The sequence below is a fragment of the Primulina eburnea genome, chromosome 17 (assembly GCF_022965805.1).
Source record: "Primulina eburnea isolate SZY01 chromosome 17, ASM2296580v1, whole genome shotgun sequence".
NCBI lineage: Eukaryota > Viridiplantae > Streptophyta > Magnoliopsida > Lamiales > Gesneriaceae > Primulina > Primulina eburnea.
Window position 1 is genome coordinate 1,066,776 of NC_133117.1, and position 14,176 is coordinate 1,080,951.

At 36.0% G+C, this 14,176-nt stretch overlaps 3 protein-coding genes and 1 long non-coding RNA gene across 8 annotated transcripts; 2 read left to right on the forward strand and 2 right to left on the reverse strand.

The window, feature by feature from the left end:
• The first annotated feature begins 1,624 nt into the window (after nucleotides 1-1,624).
• Nucleotides 1,625-3,211, forward strand: LOC140818204 (uncharacterized). Its single transcript, XR_012114921.1, has 2 exons — nucleotides 1,625-1,844; nucleotides 1,944-3,211. It is a non-coding gene; the product is annotated as an uncharacterized lncRNA (long non-coding RNA).
• On the reverse strand, nucleotides 2,500-5,697 carry LOC140818203 (uncharacterized). Of its 2 annotated transcripts, XM_073178093.1 has the most exons (4): nucleotides 5,513-5,697; nucleotides 3,981-4,049; nucleotides 3,275-3,329; nucleotides 2,500-3,190 (listed from the first exon to the last, which is right to left on the reverse strand). In XM_073178093.1, exons 1-4 carry the CDS (start codon nucleotides 5,687-5,689, stop codon nucleotides 3,180-3,182), a joined length of 312 nt encoding a protein of 103 aa, XP_073034194.1. In that variant the 5' UTR covers nucleotides 5,690-5,697; the 3' UTR covers nucleotides 2,500-3,179. The 2 variants fall into 2 exon arrangements, with proteins under 2 accessions (XP_073034194.1, XP_073034193.1); XM_073178092.1 differs by lacking the exon at nucleotides 3,275-3,329.
• An 85-nt stretch (nucleotides 5,698-5,782) lies between these two features.
• Nucleotides 5,783-9,107, forward strand: LOC140818202 (adenylyl-sulfate kinase 3-like). 4 transcript variants are annotated; one of them, XM_073178090.1, is made up of 8 exons: nucleotides 5,910-6,047; nucleotides 6,234-6,444; nucleotides 6,727-6,873; nucleotides 7,549-7,698; nucleotides 8,252-8,370; nucleotides 8,455-8,539; nucleotides 8,632-8,684; nucleotides 8,801-9,107. In XM_073178090.1, the coding sequence occupies exons 2-8, from the start codon at nucleotides 6,405-6,407 to the stop codon at nucleotides 8,927-8,929; spliced, it is 723 nt and encodes a 240-aa protein (XP_073034191.1). In that variant the 5' UTR covers nucleotides 5,910-6,047; nucleotides 6,234-6,404; the 3' UTR covers nucleotides 8,930-9,107. The 4 variants fall into 4 exon arrangements, with proteins under 4 accessions (XP_073034189.1, XP_073034190.1, XP_073034191.1 ...); XM_073178091.1 differs by having other exon boundaries at nucleotides 6,234-6,433; nucleotides 8,801-9,106; XM_073178088.1 differs by lacking the exon at nucleotides 6,234-6,444 and having other exon boundaries at nucleotides 5,783-6,047; nucleotides 8,801-9,102.
• A 1,969-nt stretch (nucleotides 9,108-11,076) lies between these two features.
• LOC140818076 (uncharacterized) lies at nucleotides 11,077-12,288 on the reverse strand. The gene is made up of 2 exons (XM_073177907.1): nucleotides 11,496-12,288; nucleotides 11,077-11,388 (listed from the first exon to the last, which is right to left on the reverse strand). Exons 1-2 carry the CDS (start codon nucleotides 12,180-12,182, stop codon nucleotides 11,266-11,268), a joined length of 810 nt encoding a protein of 269 aa, XP_073034008.1. The 5' UTR covers nucleotides 12,183-12,288; the 3' UTR covers nucleotides 11,077-11,265.
• Between the last annotated feature and the right edge of the window lie 1,888 nt (nucleotides 12,289-14,176).

The window sequence follows — 14,176 nt, forward strand, 5'->3', positions numbered from 1 at the left end:
CCAATATTTCCAAAAGGGGTCAACAATTGTGCCTCGTATTACTTTTATCATGCAATGGACGGAAACTCGTGAACAAGTACTTCATATCTAGCATTAAACGTAAACAAGCAGCATTGTATGTGTTTCTCACGAAAATTTGTGGGATGTGTCAGGTACGTGATCGTGTCAAATGTGAAATGATCTGACTTCTTTTATCAAACGTTGCGTGTCCTGATTCGACTGTTTGTTCTAATTCATTTGTATGACTTCAAAACTAAAAATATAAACTGGGGAATATGATAAAATTGTAGAGAGAATTCATGAATAACATCAAATATATATGTTGTTATGAACTTGAACGATATTTTTTATTAGAAAGTTGGAGGAATATGCCAAAATATGAAGAAACTAGAATGCTGGAAATTGGAAAATATACAGATAAACTATTGAGAGAAATTGAAGAAGCTTTGCTGCTGTTTTTGTTAAATGTTTTTCGAGAGATTTTTCCAATTCTTCCTCTGAGCGTTTGTTCCACTCCACCGAACAGTGTAGTCATCTTCCCCGACCGTTGATCAACTCCTCCCATCGTGGTTATCAATTGATCTCTTCACGGGCTGGTCCATTGGGCTCTTCGTATTTTAAGGGCTTCTATTGTTAGTACTTAGTAGGCTTCAAAAGATTTGGGCTAACCACTATGCAATTTTCATCATCTTTGTTGGAATATCTTCGGATCGGGGCTCATCGCCCACATTATGCTTCAGCCCATGTTCAAGTCCTTAATTGGCGAGCTAAATCGTTCTCTTCCAACTGGACTGGTACTAAAGAATCCTTCTGATCCAGAGCAGCTAGACGAAATTGGGCCCGTGGATATACTGTTAAAATGGTTTTAGGCCAGCCCATTCCAAAATTTATTCGAGCCCAATGTTGGTAGTTTTGTTTGCTGAAAACATATTTAAAGCCTACTCTAACTGTGAGGCCCGGGGTCGAAGAGGGCAGGGATGATCGCCGGTGCCATGAGGTGGTACAGACAATGAGCGGCTCATGGCAGGATTCTAGGTGGAGAGAACATGAATGAACGGTTCTTACACCGAAAGGAGAGGGATTCCGAGACTGTTCAATGTAATGGAGTACTGTACAGTTCAAGAGGGCTTAAAAGATTTGATTGGTACTACTAATATCACAAAGGTGCATCTTCTTTTCGGTAGCTCATCACATAAGAACTCGAAAGTTAAGCGTGCTTGACTTGGGACAATTTTGGGATGAGTGACCTCATGGGAAGTTTTCTCAGGGTACGTATGAGTGAGGATATAAGCACGCTGAAAAAGACTCGTCTTAGTACAGTGAGGACAGTCCTCAAATCTGAGGCGTTACACTAACAATTTGAAAAGTATTGCCATGGTAACAACATTTTTAGAATGTTTCAAGATCTTGAATTATTGGTTGGAATATGTAAATAGTTAAAAGTCAACTCATACTTACGAGACAGGTTGATCCAGTCTGATCTTCCACAATAACCCTCTTTTTTTTTCCATTATATTACAAAATTGGAGTTGGTACCAAAGCTTGGACTTGGTCCGAAAAAGAGACAAATTGCCCAAGTCGTAATCTAACGCACGCGTAGTGTCTGTTTCTCATTGTAAGAATACTCAAATTTCTTTAAATAATCCAAATTTAGAAAGCCTGACTTCAGACAAGAAATGTGCCCTCTGAGATTCATCTTGGTGGTGTTCTCGGCAATATTGGCAGCTTATTTGGCATGGAATTCCTTAATTCCTTCCCAGGAATGCACATCTTCAGAAGATTTATCCCAACATGATAGTGAAACTTCTTCCGCCAAACACATACGACGATTTCACTTTTTCAAGGTACGTAAGTATATTGCTTTTCATTCTATATGTTCGTTCTTTCTTTCTTTTTTATTTTTCTATTTCCCCCTGACGTTCAATTTCTGAATATATGTTCAGATGATGCAAAATGGGTTCTGGGTGTTGATCGATATGGCAAGCGGGCGTCACCTGTTGCGGAGCATCAAACAAATTCAACAGACGGGAAGTGTTAAGGGCTAGCAGCAAGTTAGATTTCCAGCCTATCACCGATTATGTAGAGCGATGACATTAATTAGTACTTGTCTCAAGTCATTGAGAACATAGACCTGTGAATTTGATATGGAAAAAATTGTGTATGTTCGCATTCTTGATTGTTCCTGCTGACAAGCAGAGAAAAGCTGAAAATGTTTATTCTTTGAGAACTCATATTTGGTAGATAGGTGTGAGTTGGGGGCTCATCTTCATTCATGCCATTGTTGTCCACAAAATTTGACTTCCAATTTATACAACGTCATGAAAAATAGTCTAATGTAATGTTTAGCAACAGCTGTGGATGGATGGGTCGAAAACACGATTAAACTCTCCCAGAACCAGCCACGGACCATAATGGAAGGAAACACGAGGAAGAATAGTGCGTTTGTGGTCACGACAAAAATACAAGAGTAGATCATATAACAGATTTTTTACCTCGAAATATAAACATAAAATTATATACACAAACATCCAGGATAACAAATATCCATTACAGAACAGCATTGCCAACAGCAGCAGCTTTAATTTAGATCAACTTGTAGCTTTATTGACATATACAAAAGAGTAAGGAGAGCACCTTGGGGAAGTGGAATATACCTTGCAAGAGTTGCGCCAAACCACATGGCAACTACCACCAGAGCAACAACGCTGCTACTTGTTTTGCCACAAACCCAACTTGCGAATGACAGGAACATGGTAAGCAAAATACCACCTCTCCCTCCTAATATCCACGCGAATAAATAACCAAACTTATATCCTCCATCCAATTTGTGGTCAATCAAAGCCACTAGGCTGCTAAACGTGAGAGATAATCGGACTCCCACAGTCTGCATCAGAAACAGAGAGAGGAAAGCTGATCTTAGCACCTCGACGAAAGAGTCTCTTTCCTCATTTAGGTTTTCTTTCTCAGAAAACTTGTTAGGGTTGTTATAATATTGCTGTTCTTTATTATACTGCTGCTCCCAATACTTTTCATTTCGCATTTTACGCCTATCATAAGCCCATTTATAAAACTTTATTCCACCTTCATAAGCCAGATTAGAGCCCCATTCATCACCCAAAGGCCTTCTGCCAGTTTCTTGATGTTTCAGGGCTTGATCATACTCATTTCTTGTTGTTTCCTTAACCAGAATCTGCCACAAAATTAATTTTCCTTTATTTTCCAAAATAAAACATATCTTGACTTCGGGAGATAGAAAATTAAAATCAGCTCTTACCAAGTCCACAGTAATGTGGGAGGTTCGACAGTACAACATTCAATAATGCAAGAGACTGCAGAGTTTTTCATGGAGAAAGAAATGAACTCTTCAGGAATCAAGATACTAAAAACAAACTTTCCATACTGCAATTAAATGAGACTAGATTTAAGAAATTCGCTAACATGTAGCATGTTGGACTTCTTTTCTCAGCTTATTTTTCATAATGCTGATAAATTTGAAGAACAACATTTAAAAATATTCCTATATATCAAACATCATATGGTTTAAGCCTTTAGGTCTGCACCAGGATGTCACCACAAAGAAATAAACCATGAAAAATGATTATATGTGAACATTAACATAAAAACCAAAAGCAGGAAGAACCACTCAGATGATATTAAATGTTAGACTACAATCGAATTCCAGTGGTGGGACTTGGGAGTAAAAAGTTCGTCTATACAGATTATGGACAATCTCTTCTCGTAACTATATAGATCACACACAAGTAAAAGATGGACATTAAGAAATATGAACTGTTATAAAAATTAAATATGACCTTCGAAATCAAATGTCATGTAAATTTCTAATATCATTTTTATCACAATATACCATAAATGTAGATCATCATGGTCAAACCAAATAAATCATTTCTTATTATCATCACCATCTCCTTACTATTCGTAATACATCACTGAAAGAAACAGAGAATCAAAAAATTTCTCACATCATATGCAAGGCGGATACTCTTGAAAGCCTCGTTTGCTCCTACTTCCTTGTTAACATCAGGGTGATACTGCAATAACAAATCAAGAGCAGCTGAATCAATGGAAAATTCAAAACTAAATTTCTAGACTACCAAAAAGGTTTCCGTAATTAAATCAATTATCTAGGTGGAGTATATGATTGAAGTATACGTATGTCCACCAGAAGGTAGATCAATAAAAAAATATTTTGCTGCCACACTGGGTGCTAATTACTCAGTCCCCAGGAACAGTAGAGTTTTTGTGGATGGTTAATTATAATGTGTGTTGATTTTAAGTTTCAATAATCTGATTTTATTATTTCAATAAACTTGAAATTTTTTAAATTATACAAGATGCAATGGAAGTACCACTCCGAATGTGGAAATGGTTATGGATCAAAATATAAGATTTCAAGAATTTCTTGCTCAGTATAAAAACATAAGGGATAGTAGGTTCACTTCAGCATTACGAGATGCAGTGATCAACTATTTATGTGATTTATATAGTAAATTCAGTTAATTAGAACTTCGATATTTGTGTTTCATTTATATTTTATAAGCATCATTTTAATATTTGTTGTATGTAAGTAATTTATCTTCAGATTATTTTTATATATGATTGTAAATTTTTTGAGTAGTTAATTTAATTACATTCAATTAAGTAATAAATGCAAGTATTTAAATAATAAGATTAAACATTTAAAAAATTTAAGTAATTCTTAATATACATTTAATTAATTTTTTTTCATTCATTATCAATATCGAAATTATTTTTGATATTGTTGATATTTTAATTATTGTGTTTAAAATTATTTTGTGAAATAAATGTGTGAATAAAATGATAGAGAATATTTTTTTGACATAAAATTTAGAATTGATGAGATGAAGTTGGAGACGAGTTTTGTATTTGACGTAAACATTACACCATCGTGAAATTAGTATTATACCTAAGAGCGAGTCTCATGTGAGACCGTCTCTCGGATACTAATCTGTGAGACTGGTCCACCCTACTTATATTCACAATAAAAAGTAATACTCTTAGCATAAAAAATTATACTTTTTCATGGATGACTCAAATAATAGATCCGTCTCACAAATTCGACCCGTGAGACCGTTTCACACAAGTTTTTGCCTATACCTAAATAAAGTAGAGTAGGTTTCTGTGAAATGATCTCACGAATCTTTATCTATAAGACGATTTCACGAATCTTTATTTGTGAGATAAGTCATCCCTACCGATATTCACAATAAAAAGAAATACTCTAGCATAAAAAATAATACTTTTTCATTGATGAACCAAATAAGAGATATATCTCATAAAATACGATCCGTGAAACTCTCACACACGTTTTTATCTATAAAGAAATGGCTTGGAGAACCAAATCATGTGAGCACATGTATACTGACTTTGGAAAGTAGAAAACTTGGTCGGAATCGGAACATTCTAACTACCCACAGTTGACATTAACAAATTTTCCATAAAGAGTTGAGTTAAATCAACATATATGAAATACCTTGAGAGCGAGGAGACGGTAGGCCTTCTTGATATCGGAGGTCGAAGCGTTAGGCGAGACCCCCAGCACGGCATAGTGATTCCTCCGGCCGCTGGCGGCGGCGTACGCCGTGAATTGAGGTCGGCTCCGGCTCTGGGAGGTGGTGCGGTTCAACACAAAGTAACCGTAGGCCTGCATAATTGATCGATTGTACACTCTAGTGTATACGCATTAACTAAAGCGCCATTCTTGGCAGGAGTCGCGTGAGCCAGGGGCTAGGGTTGTTATTGTATGTATATATGTATGTATCTATCTCTTTTGGTAAAAAAATACAAAAAATATCCTAAACTCTTAACATTTTTGAATGAAATTATTAATATTTATTCATTCGACGAACCAAGCGGGAATATAGAGAGTAACTTTTGGTTACCTCCGCCACCTTTCCTCCATTTTCTCCATTGCCCAAATCACGTCTACATTCAATCAGTCCCACCAGATCCCGGAATCACTGCGAGGAGTTGCCTCTTTTCCGATCCCCTTCTTCCCTCGCTTACAGGTACATGATTACGCCATCGTTTTCCTGCATTTTCTGTCGCTCTGCTCATCTATTTTGTACTATTTTCATGATTTATCATGTGTTTTTGTTTAGTCATCTGAAAATGAATGCGGGTACTTTCTCGCTTCGTCTTTCATATGCTAGCTCATTTCAGCCGAATAATGGAACCTTTTTGTTCGCCAACAGACTAAGAAATTGAGAATCGTCGGCCATTCGGGTTTCCTTGATCGGTTTGTGTCGATATTGTTGAAGGATCTAAAATGTGATGAGAAACGCTTGCCATTTTTGGCGAAGATTTTCCTTTATCCGCTCATATGTAACGCGATCAAAGAAGATTTCCCCTGCCACCATTAACCAATGGATCATTTGATTCCAAGTGCTGCAGCGTATGCCATGAGTAGAGCCACGATCCAAAATATAAATTAAAAGAGAATTTTTTTTTGGCATATTTAGGCCTCAGTTGATTGATCACCTTCGAATGGTTTGATTTGGATCAGATTTCAAACTTGATTTGAAATCAGTATATTTAGTATCTAACTAACAGATGAGTATGGATTGAGAAGGGATGAATTTGAAATTTATCTTAGCCAAAGTCTTCCAAATAAGTTGAAACTCATAATCTAAGTACTCTTAATGATTTATTTCATGAAGAATCCGAATGCCTCTCTTCTATTTGCAGGAAAAGAAGAGTATTTTATTTTAATGTCTTCTGTGGGCCACTCAACTAACATCTTTTGGCACGAATGTCCCATCGGGAAGGTAGATAGGGAAAAGCTGCTTAATCAACAGGGATGTGTCGTATGGATCACTGGTCTCAGTGGATCAGGTTAATGTTTGTATGTGGTTTTCAATTTACAGTCTTTTTAGTGACTTAGTCTCATCCAGTTCATTGTGGTTTAGTTTTATTTGTATATGCTTCGAGTAAAATGTCCTGTCAACTCACTAGATTTGTATTCTTTTAACTTCATTGTGCCCTCACATTGTCCTTATTGGTACCTTTACAATGATTTGAATAATTCCTATACCGGCTACTCCCTTTTTATTGTTATATAGAAATATATTGGCAATATTTGTTTATGCTTTTCAGGAATAATTTGAATTTTCAGGAAACATAAACAAACATAATCCATATTGTTTCAAAAAATTTAAAAGGTAAAATATTTTTTCATTCGACTCCTATATTCCCATATATAATCATTATTTAATTCAACTTCTCAGCACACGTAAGAACAATTTTTATCACCATATTATATCCTACTCAAAATATGAAATTAAAAAAATAATTTAAATAGTTTTTTATACTCAAAATTAAACATCCAAACATGAATTACATGTTGCCATAAAATATTTCCAGAGGTACCGGAAATGCAAGCAAACAGGCGTTACAAAAAGGAAGAATTGCTGTAAAATGTAGATAAACCATTTTTTAGATTGTTAACCGCATCTCAGCTATCACAGACTGTGATTGAATTGTAAAAATTTTGTTGCCTTTGCGGCACAGGAAAAAGCACACTTGCATGTTCACTCGGCAGACAGTTGCATTCCCGTGGTAAACTTTCCTATGTTCTCGATGGGGACAACCTTAGGCATGGTCTAAACAAGAACTTGGGTTTCTCACCAGAACATCGAATGGAAAATATACGCAGGGTTGGTAAGTATGCAGTTTTTTGGTTTGGAATTATAAATTATCAATGCCTGCAGACTTGGAAAAGGGATTAGAACAGTAGGGGAAGTTGTAAAATTTCATCTACTATTTAAACATGATACTTGCCGTTCCTCTTTCTCACATTGTTAAGCAAACAAGACACATATTCATGTATTTTTTCTCTATTATCCTCTGTATTTCCTATTTAGAGCTTCACTTCTCATAATCTAGACCAAATATAGCTACAGCATGTCGATAATGAACCTGAAACTCCCCAATGTTCATTTGGTTACTGTTGCAGCCTGTTTAAGAACACCAAAATATATAATCGAAATGTTTGATTATCAGATAATATCTAAAGTTGAAGCCTCACCAACTTTTCCTCTGATGAAGGCTATGTTCCAGTAATCCATTTTCTTGATGACAGTTGGTTCTTGGTATAGCAGTTATTTCATAATGCTTGAATGATGACATTTGCACTGCAGTTAGGGACATGAGGTGTAGGTATTGGATTACTTACTGCTTGTTTAGTGATGTATCTTCTTTGTTGTCCATTTAGGTGAAGTAGCAAAGCTTTTTGCTGATGGTGGGTTAATTTGCATTGCTAGTCTTATATCTCCTTATCGTAAAGACAGAGAAGCTTGCCGTGCCCTCTTACCAAAAGAAAATTTTATCGAGGCAAGAATTAGTTTTCCAATCCCAAGCACATCCTTATACATATAACGAAGGCATTAAACAAAATTCATAATTCAAAATTTCCAGGTCTTTTTGAACATGCCTCTTGAGTTATGTGAAGGCCGAGATCCAAAAGGTCTTTACAAGCTTGCGCGGGCTGGGAAGATCAAAGGTCCATCTTCTCTTGACTAAACCTTGTATGCTAGCAATTCTAGATTTGTTTTCCTTTTTCTGGGTCAGATTTTTATCAGCATTATGATTAAGTTTCAGGTTTTACCGGAGTGGATGATCCGTATGAACCTCCTTTGAACTGTGAGGTTTGTAATAATTTTATTCAACAGATATTTGGTGATTCATCAGGAGTTATACATACAACAGTTGATCTTTGTGCTTGCATTTTCTCTTACCCTCACTTAAGTTATTATGGTTTCAGATTGAATTACAACAGAAGGATGGAATCTGCCCCACACCTAATGAGATGGCTGGTGAAGTGGTATCTTACCTAGAAGATAAAGGATATCTCATAGCTGACTCCCCTGTGATCACCAACCCACTCACTTAAATATATCTATATTTTCCATACATTAAGCAATGATCCTTAATTTTTTTCGTCTCTTTCGAAATGTTACTAATGTATTTACTCAAATAGCTTTACCTTTTCCTTTTATAAGTATTGATTGTTCAATTAGTTAATCACCGGTATCTCCAAATCTACCTCCATTCCGTCGTCGGTCTGCAGCTCAATTTTGGGAATAAATAATGAAGTCATGTGATCTCATAGTCGTGTGTCGGTCACAGCTCTTTACTTTGATCTAACAATTGTGATCAGTTGAGACACAAACAAAACTTGTGGGGTAAAACTGAGAATGGCCTCAAACTGGAAGGGTTTTAAGATAAATTAACTAATTCTGAGAGTTGAAATAATTATTATCACATTCACCCTTAAATTAAATGATCATTAAAAAAAAGATAATAAAAATAAAGCAATAAACGACTTAGCAAACCAAAGTTGAAACTTCCCAATCTGAACTCCGAAGAAGAAGACGAACAACATGGCCACTGAAGAAAATCCAATCTCAATTTGAAACACAAAATCCCTCATCGGCGATTGCACGTCTTACGTTATTTTTTGTTATTATTATTGTTTTCGATCCAATCGGGATCGTAAGATGGTGTTCAGCGGCGCGGCGGTGGTCGGGGTGGCCAAAGTGTCGGCTAATGCTTGTCAGTACATAGCGTGCAACCCACAACGATTGCCAACCGATCAAGTTCTCCATCTACTCTTCTGCTTCCCGCTGCGCCAGCTCCGCCGCCTCGCCTTCTGGCTCTGGACCTTCTTCTGCTTCCCCTACCCCGACAGCTCTTATCTCACCTCTTCCTCTTCTGCTTCATCATCCTCGTCGGATTTCCATTTCCAAGAAGACGACCTGCACTCAGATTAAGCAATTATTCATGTCGTTGTATGCATAGTTGTCTGCTATTTTGTTTATCAGTCGTTAATTCGTTCTTTTGTATGAAGTCTAAAGTTTGTTTACATTGTGATTGAGTCCGGATCATCATCTGATTCAAGTTAAGTTCCAGTCTTGGGAACTTGATATTCTTCCCGAGGGCCATGGTGAATTTGAGACACTCTTGATGCTTTTATTCCATTTTTGTGATTGATAAGGTGGGAATGGTTGTGTTTTGTCGTGGGTTTTTCTGTTGAAGACTCTGTTCTCGATGTAATGAACATTTACTATGAATTCTTTCAGTTAAAATAGAACGTTGCAGCTAATACTTCTGACATACTCCGTATTCAGTATGAAATTGTTTTAAACATGTGGGTAATTGCGTCTAAATGTGTGTGTATTCTCTATGAAGAAATTAGTTTCTGGAAAATTAGTGAGTGCAGGACATCAATTAAGCAAGATTAATCCATTTGTTTTGAGGGATCAGAACAAGGATTAAATCCTTTTGTGAATCTGGTTGGTGTTCTCTTCCTGTATCTGCGAGGCATCTCTTTCACCTAGTACTCCTTAAGATTATCATAATCAGATGTTTACAGTTAGAATTCTAACATGTTTGTGTGCTACCTGTTGTGAAACTCGTTTATTTAAAGAGTAGTTTCATGTATTTCAGTCGTAGAGAAGGGTACTTTGGATGTTATCTTGTGGGTACGAAGGGGTGTGAGGTACCTTATGTCAAAAGAATAATGGTGCAAATTTTGGCAACTAGGTAGGAAACATTGGCGCTTCTTGAGTTGGTGATAATATGTTTGAGGGATTTTTTAAATTGACAGAAGAACAGAGATTGTTTTGGTTATGTGAAGTTCAGAGAAATCACCTCGGCGAGGGGGTTGGATCGGAGCAGGAAGCCGTCTTTTCAAATTATGTAGAGTTAACATTCCATCAACTTGGGTCAGCTATGGATTTGAAACCCATGGATGTCAAATCCATGACTTCAAATTCTAATATTCAAGCACAACTTAATAGATTTCCAAATTGAGAATACTTTCCTAATACCCTTGGTACGTTATTTTGTTCTCACTGGGACAGATGTCTAAGTATTATCTCATTTCCTTTTTTGTTTAGTAGCATAGTAAAATCAGAATTTGGTATCATGTAATATATGGACAAGGCTATGGATTTGCCAATTTAACCAACTGTGATGTTTATTTAAAGGCTTTTCCCAGGAATCCTGTACGGAATATATAATCAGGAGGACAGTGGGTAACTTGCATGTGTATAATTTATAACCATTGTGCCCTTTTGTTACATTGATGATGATGTGCATACACTGGGAATAGATTTTTCACACTAATGGATACTGCTTTAATCTGAAAATAATAACAATACAAACATAAGAAATATGTGTGTTCTTATTTTCTTGATCCATCCTATACCATAATTCTTCTCGTACTCAGATAGCTGCATGATCGTAGTGACCCCCGCAAGTGATGCGTGCTTTAGCTATTGGAACTCCTCTCATCGCACAAACTGCTTCACTGAGCCTACTTGCATGGTTTACCCCTTGTTTGCTGCTCTGCAAACATTCTAAAAATGTTTAGTACCTCTCAAAAAACCCAACAAAACCTGTCCTCTGTTCGAAATGCAATGAGCTAGTGAATGCTTAATTTTTTGGGTTCTAACCTTGTCATTGCGCGAATTTGTGATTGAAGCTTTTTGATTCTGCTGAGGATTTTTGTTACTCATCCTGCAGCTGCTGCGGAAAACGATGATGCAGCAAACAGTGACTCCGAGGGAGCAAATAGCACCGATCCCAGTTAAGCTCCATTTCCATATATTCGATCCACCTCCATCGCCTTTCTTTGAATCTTTGGTATCGTCTTCCTTGATCTCCATATCTGAAATATCACGAGGAACGGCGTTCTGGCCCTCCTTTTCTTCGAATTGAAAAACCGCACCGCCTTCGATCTGGGGAATGAATCCCCTACTGCTAGCATTAACGGACCATGGTGAGTCCACTTTGATCTCGACAAATTCAGTCTCCTTCATTTTCTTGAAGCAAACTTGTGAAACAGGGTTTGATGTTGATGTTGGTGGAGGCGTGATCTTCTTATTGATCTCCACCTGTGGTACAGCAGATTCTTGATCTGGTGGCTTCTTCGGGATTCTTGGTTCCAGAAGATGAACAGAGAGAGGTGGGAGCTGATTTTTGGGATGGTGCTGGGGAACAGAATCAACGACATTCGAAGGACATATGAAGTAGTTCATGTGGAAAACAGTGTTTCCCTTGGGATTAATCTTCTTCCCTCCATCATCATGTATTCCAAGAAATCCCTCATCGGGGAGGAGCTCCCACTCTTCAATATCCATCTTCTCTGAAGTTCTTTTGGTCGTTAATGGTGGTATATTATATAACTGTTCATGGAGTTTAGTGAGGAATTCGAGTGAAAATCGGGCAGCCCATGATGTTGACGTGGATGCTGTGATATAATGAATAAAGAGTGAGTCTCATATGAGACCGTCTCATGGATTATAATTTGTGATACGGGTCAATCTTATCCATATTCACAATAAAAAGTAATACTCTTAGCATAAAAAATGATACTTTTTCATGGATGACTCAAATAAGAGATTCGTCTTACAAATACGACCTTTGAACTCGTGTCACACAAATTTTTGAAATCAATAAATGCAAAGTATCTTCTTTCTCACTTAGCTGACAGGACAGGGCTACGTGCCAATATGGTCCCCAGATAGCCAGAAATACCATTTTGCCCCTGCTACCTTAGATATTTATACCATCCATATTTTCATTTTTTCGGGTTAATTGGCTGTCAACTTTACAATAAATCCTTCTTTTTATACTCAACTTTCTCTTTATTCCTGGTCCCTTTATTATACCTTTGTTTTAATTCCACAATTTTTTTAAATTTCCCAAATTACCATTACTCTTGAAAATTAAATAAATTGTTACTTGTGGATAGAAATAGTCTAAAGATATTAATTAAGTTGGTCCCATGTTATGGGATTAATTCAGAATTAAGATTTTGATTCAACCAAATTAAACTGTCAAACTTCATTAATTTGAGTCGATTAGTACATGAATAGGTTTTTTCCGAAATTGCCCGGTTTTAGTAAAAGGTCGGGTCAATGTCAATGGAAAAAACTCGATTTATTCGGTTTTTGGAAGTTTGATATTGTTGAATGGGTGAAATGCTGACTTTTCTAGAGAACTCGTGGAACAATCTTCCACGGTTTATATGCTTGTTTTGGTCTTACTAACCATGTTTTTATGTAAACCAATACGAAAGATGTAAAGGGACAGGTATGTTTGTTTGTGTGTGTGTGTATAATAGGTCTATTGTGAGACGGCCACACAAATCTTTATCTGTGAGACGAGTCAATCCAACCGATATTCACATTAAAAATAATTTTTTTATGAATGATCCAAATAAGATATCCGTCTCACAAAATACGACCCATGAGATTGTTCACACAAATTTTTGCCATATATAAAATACATTAGTATTACATCTCTTACTATTTATTAAGGCTGAGTAGGTTAGAGTAACTTCCTTGGTCTGTTTTTTAAAATACCTAAAATACCCTTCACCCCCACTCTCTACATTACTAATTATATATATTAATAAAGTGTTAAAAAATAAAAGTAAGTCACATGTAGTTTAGTGGTTAAAACCTATGTTTTTTAATCATGAGGTTGTAGGTTCAATTTTTGCTTGGGTCTTTTTTAATTTATTTTTTAGTTCATATATCAAAATTATAATGTAGCCACTCATTATTTCTTATAAATATATTTTGATCCTCATTTAAATATAAATCAAATAAATTATAAAAACATATCGTACAAGCACGCAACGCGTGCGTCGTTGTACTAGTTGTATATAATAAATGAATCTATAGAGTGAAATCTCAAGATTCATGCTGTATTGAGTTCAAATTTCGTTTATACGGTCTCAGTTTCTCGGTTTCTCTTCTGAATTTAAATCAGCGTATATTAAATGTTTGATTAGAAATATTTGAATTTATAGGAATATATTTGAAATGAATTTTTTTTTAGTCTATATTAACAAACAATAAAATATGACAAACTAAAACATTTCGGTATACATGATTGTAATTGTTTGGTTTCCATCTCTGTTGAAATTAGTGTTCAAATCTCCCCGTTCAGCAAACACGCAATTAAGAAATTGTCATTCATTAATTTAATACAGCGCACACTTACCTCTATAAAACTTGCAACAAATATAATATTAAGGCACTATTATTTGGTCTGAACATAAGACTCAAGTCTTCTTGATTCATGTAACATTTAACTCGAGTTTTACGGTAATTGAAGTTAAATA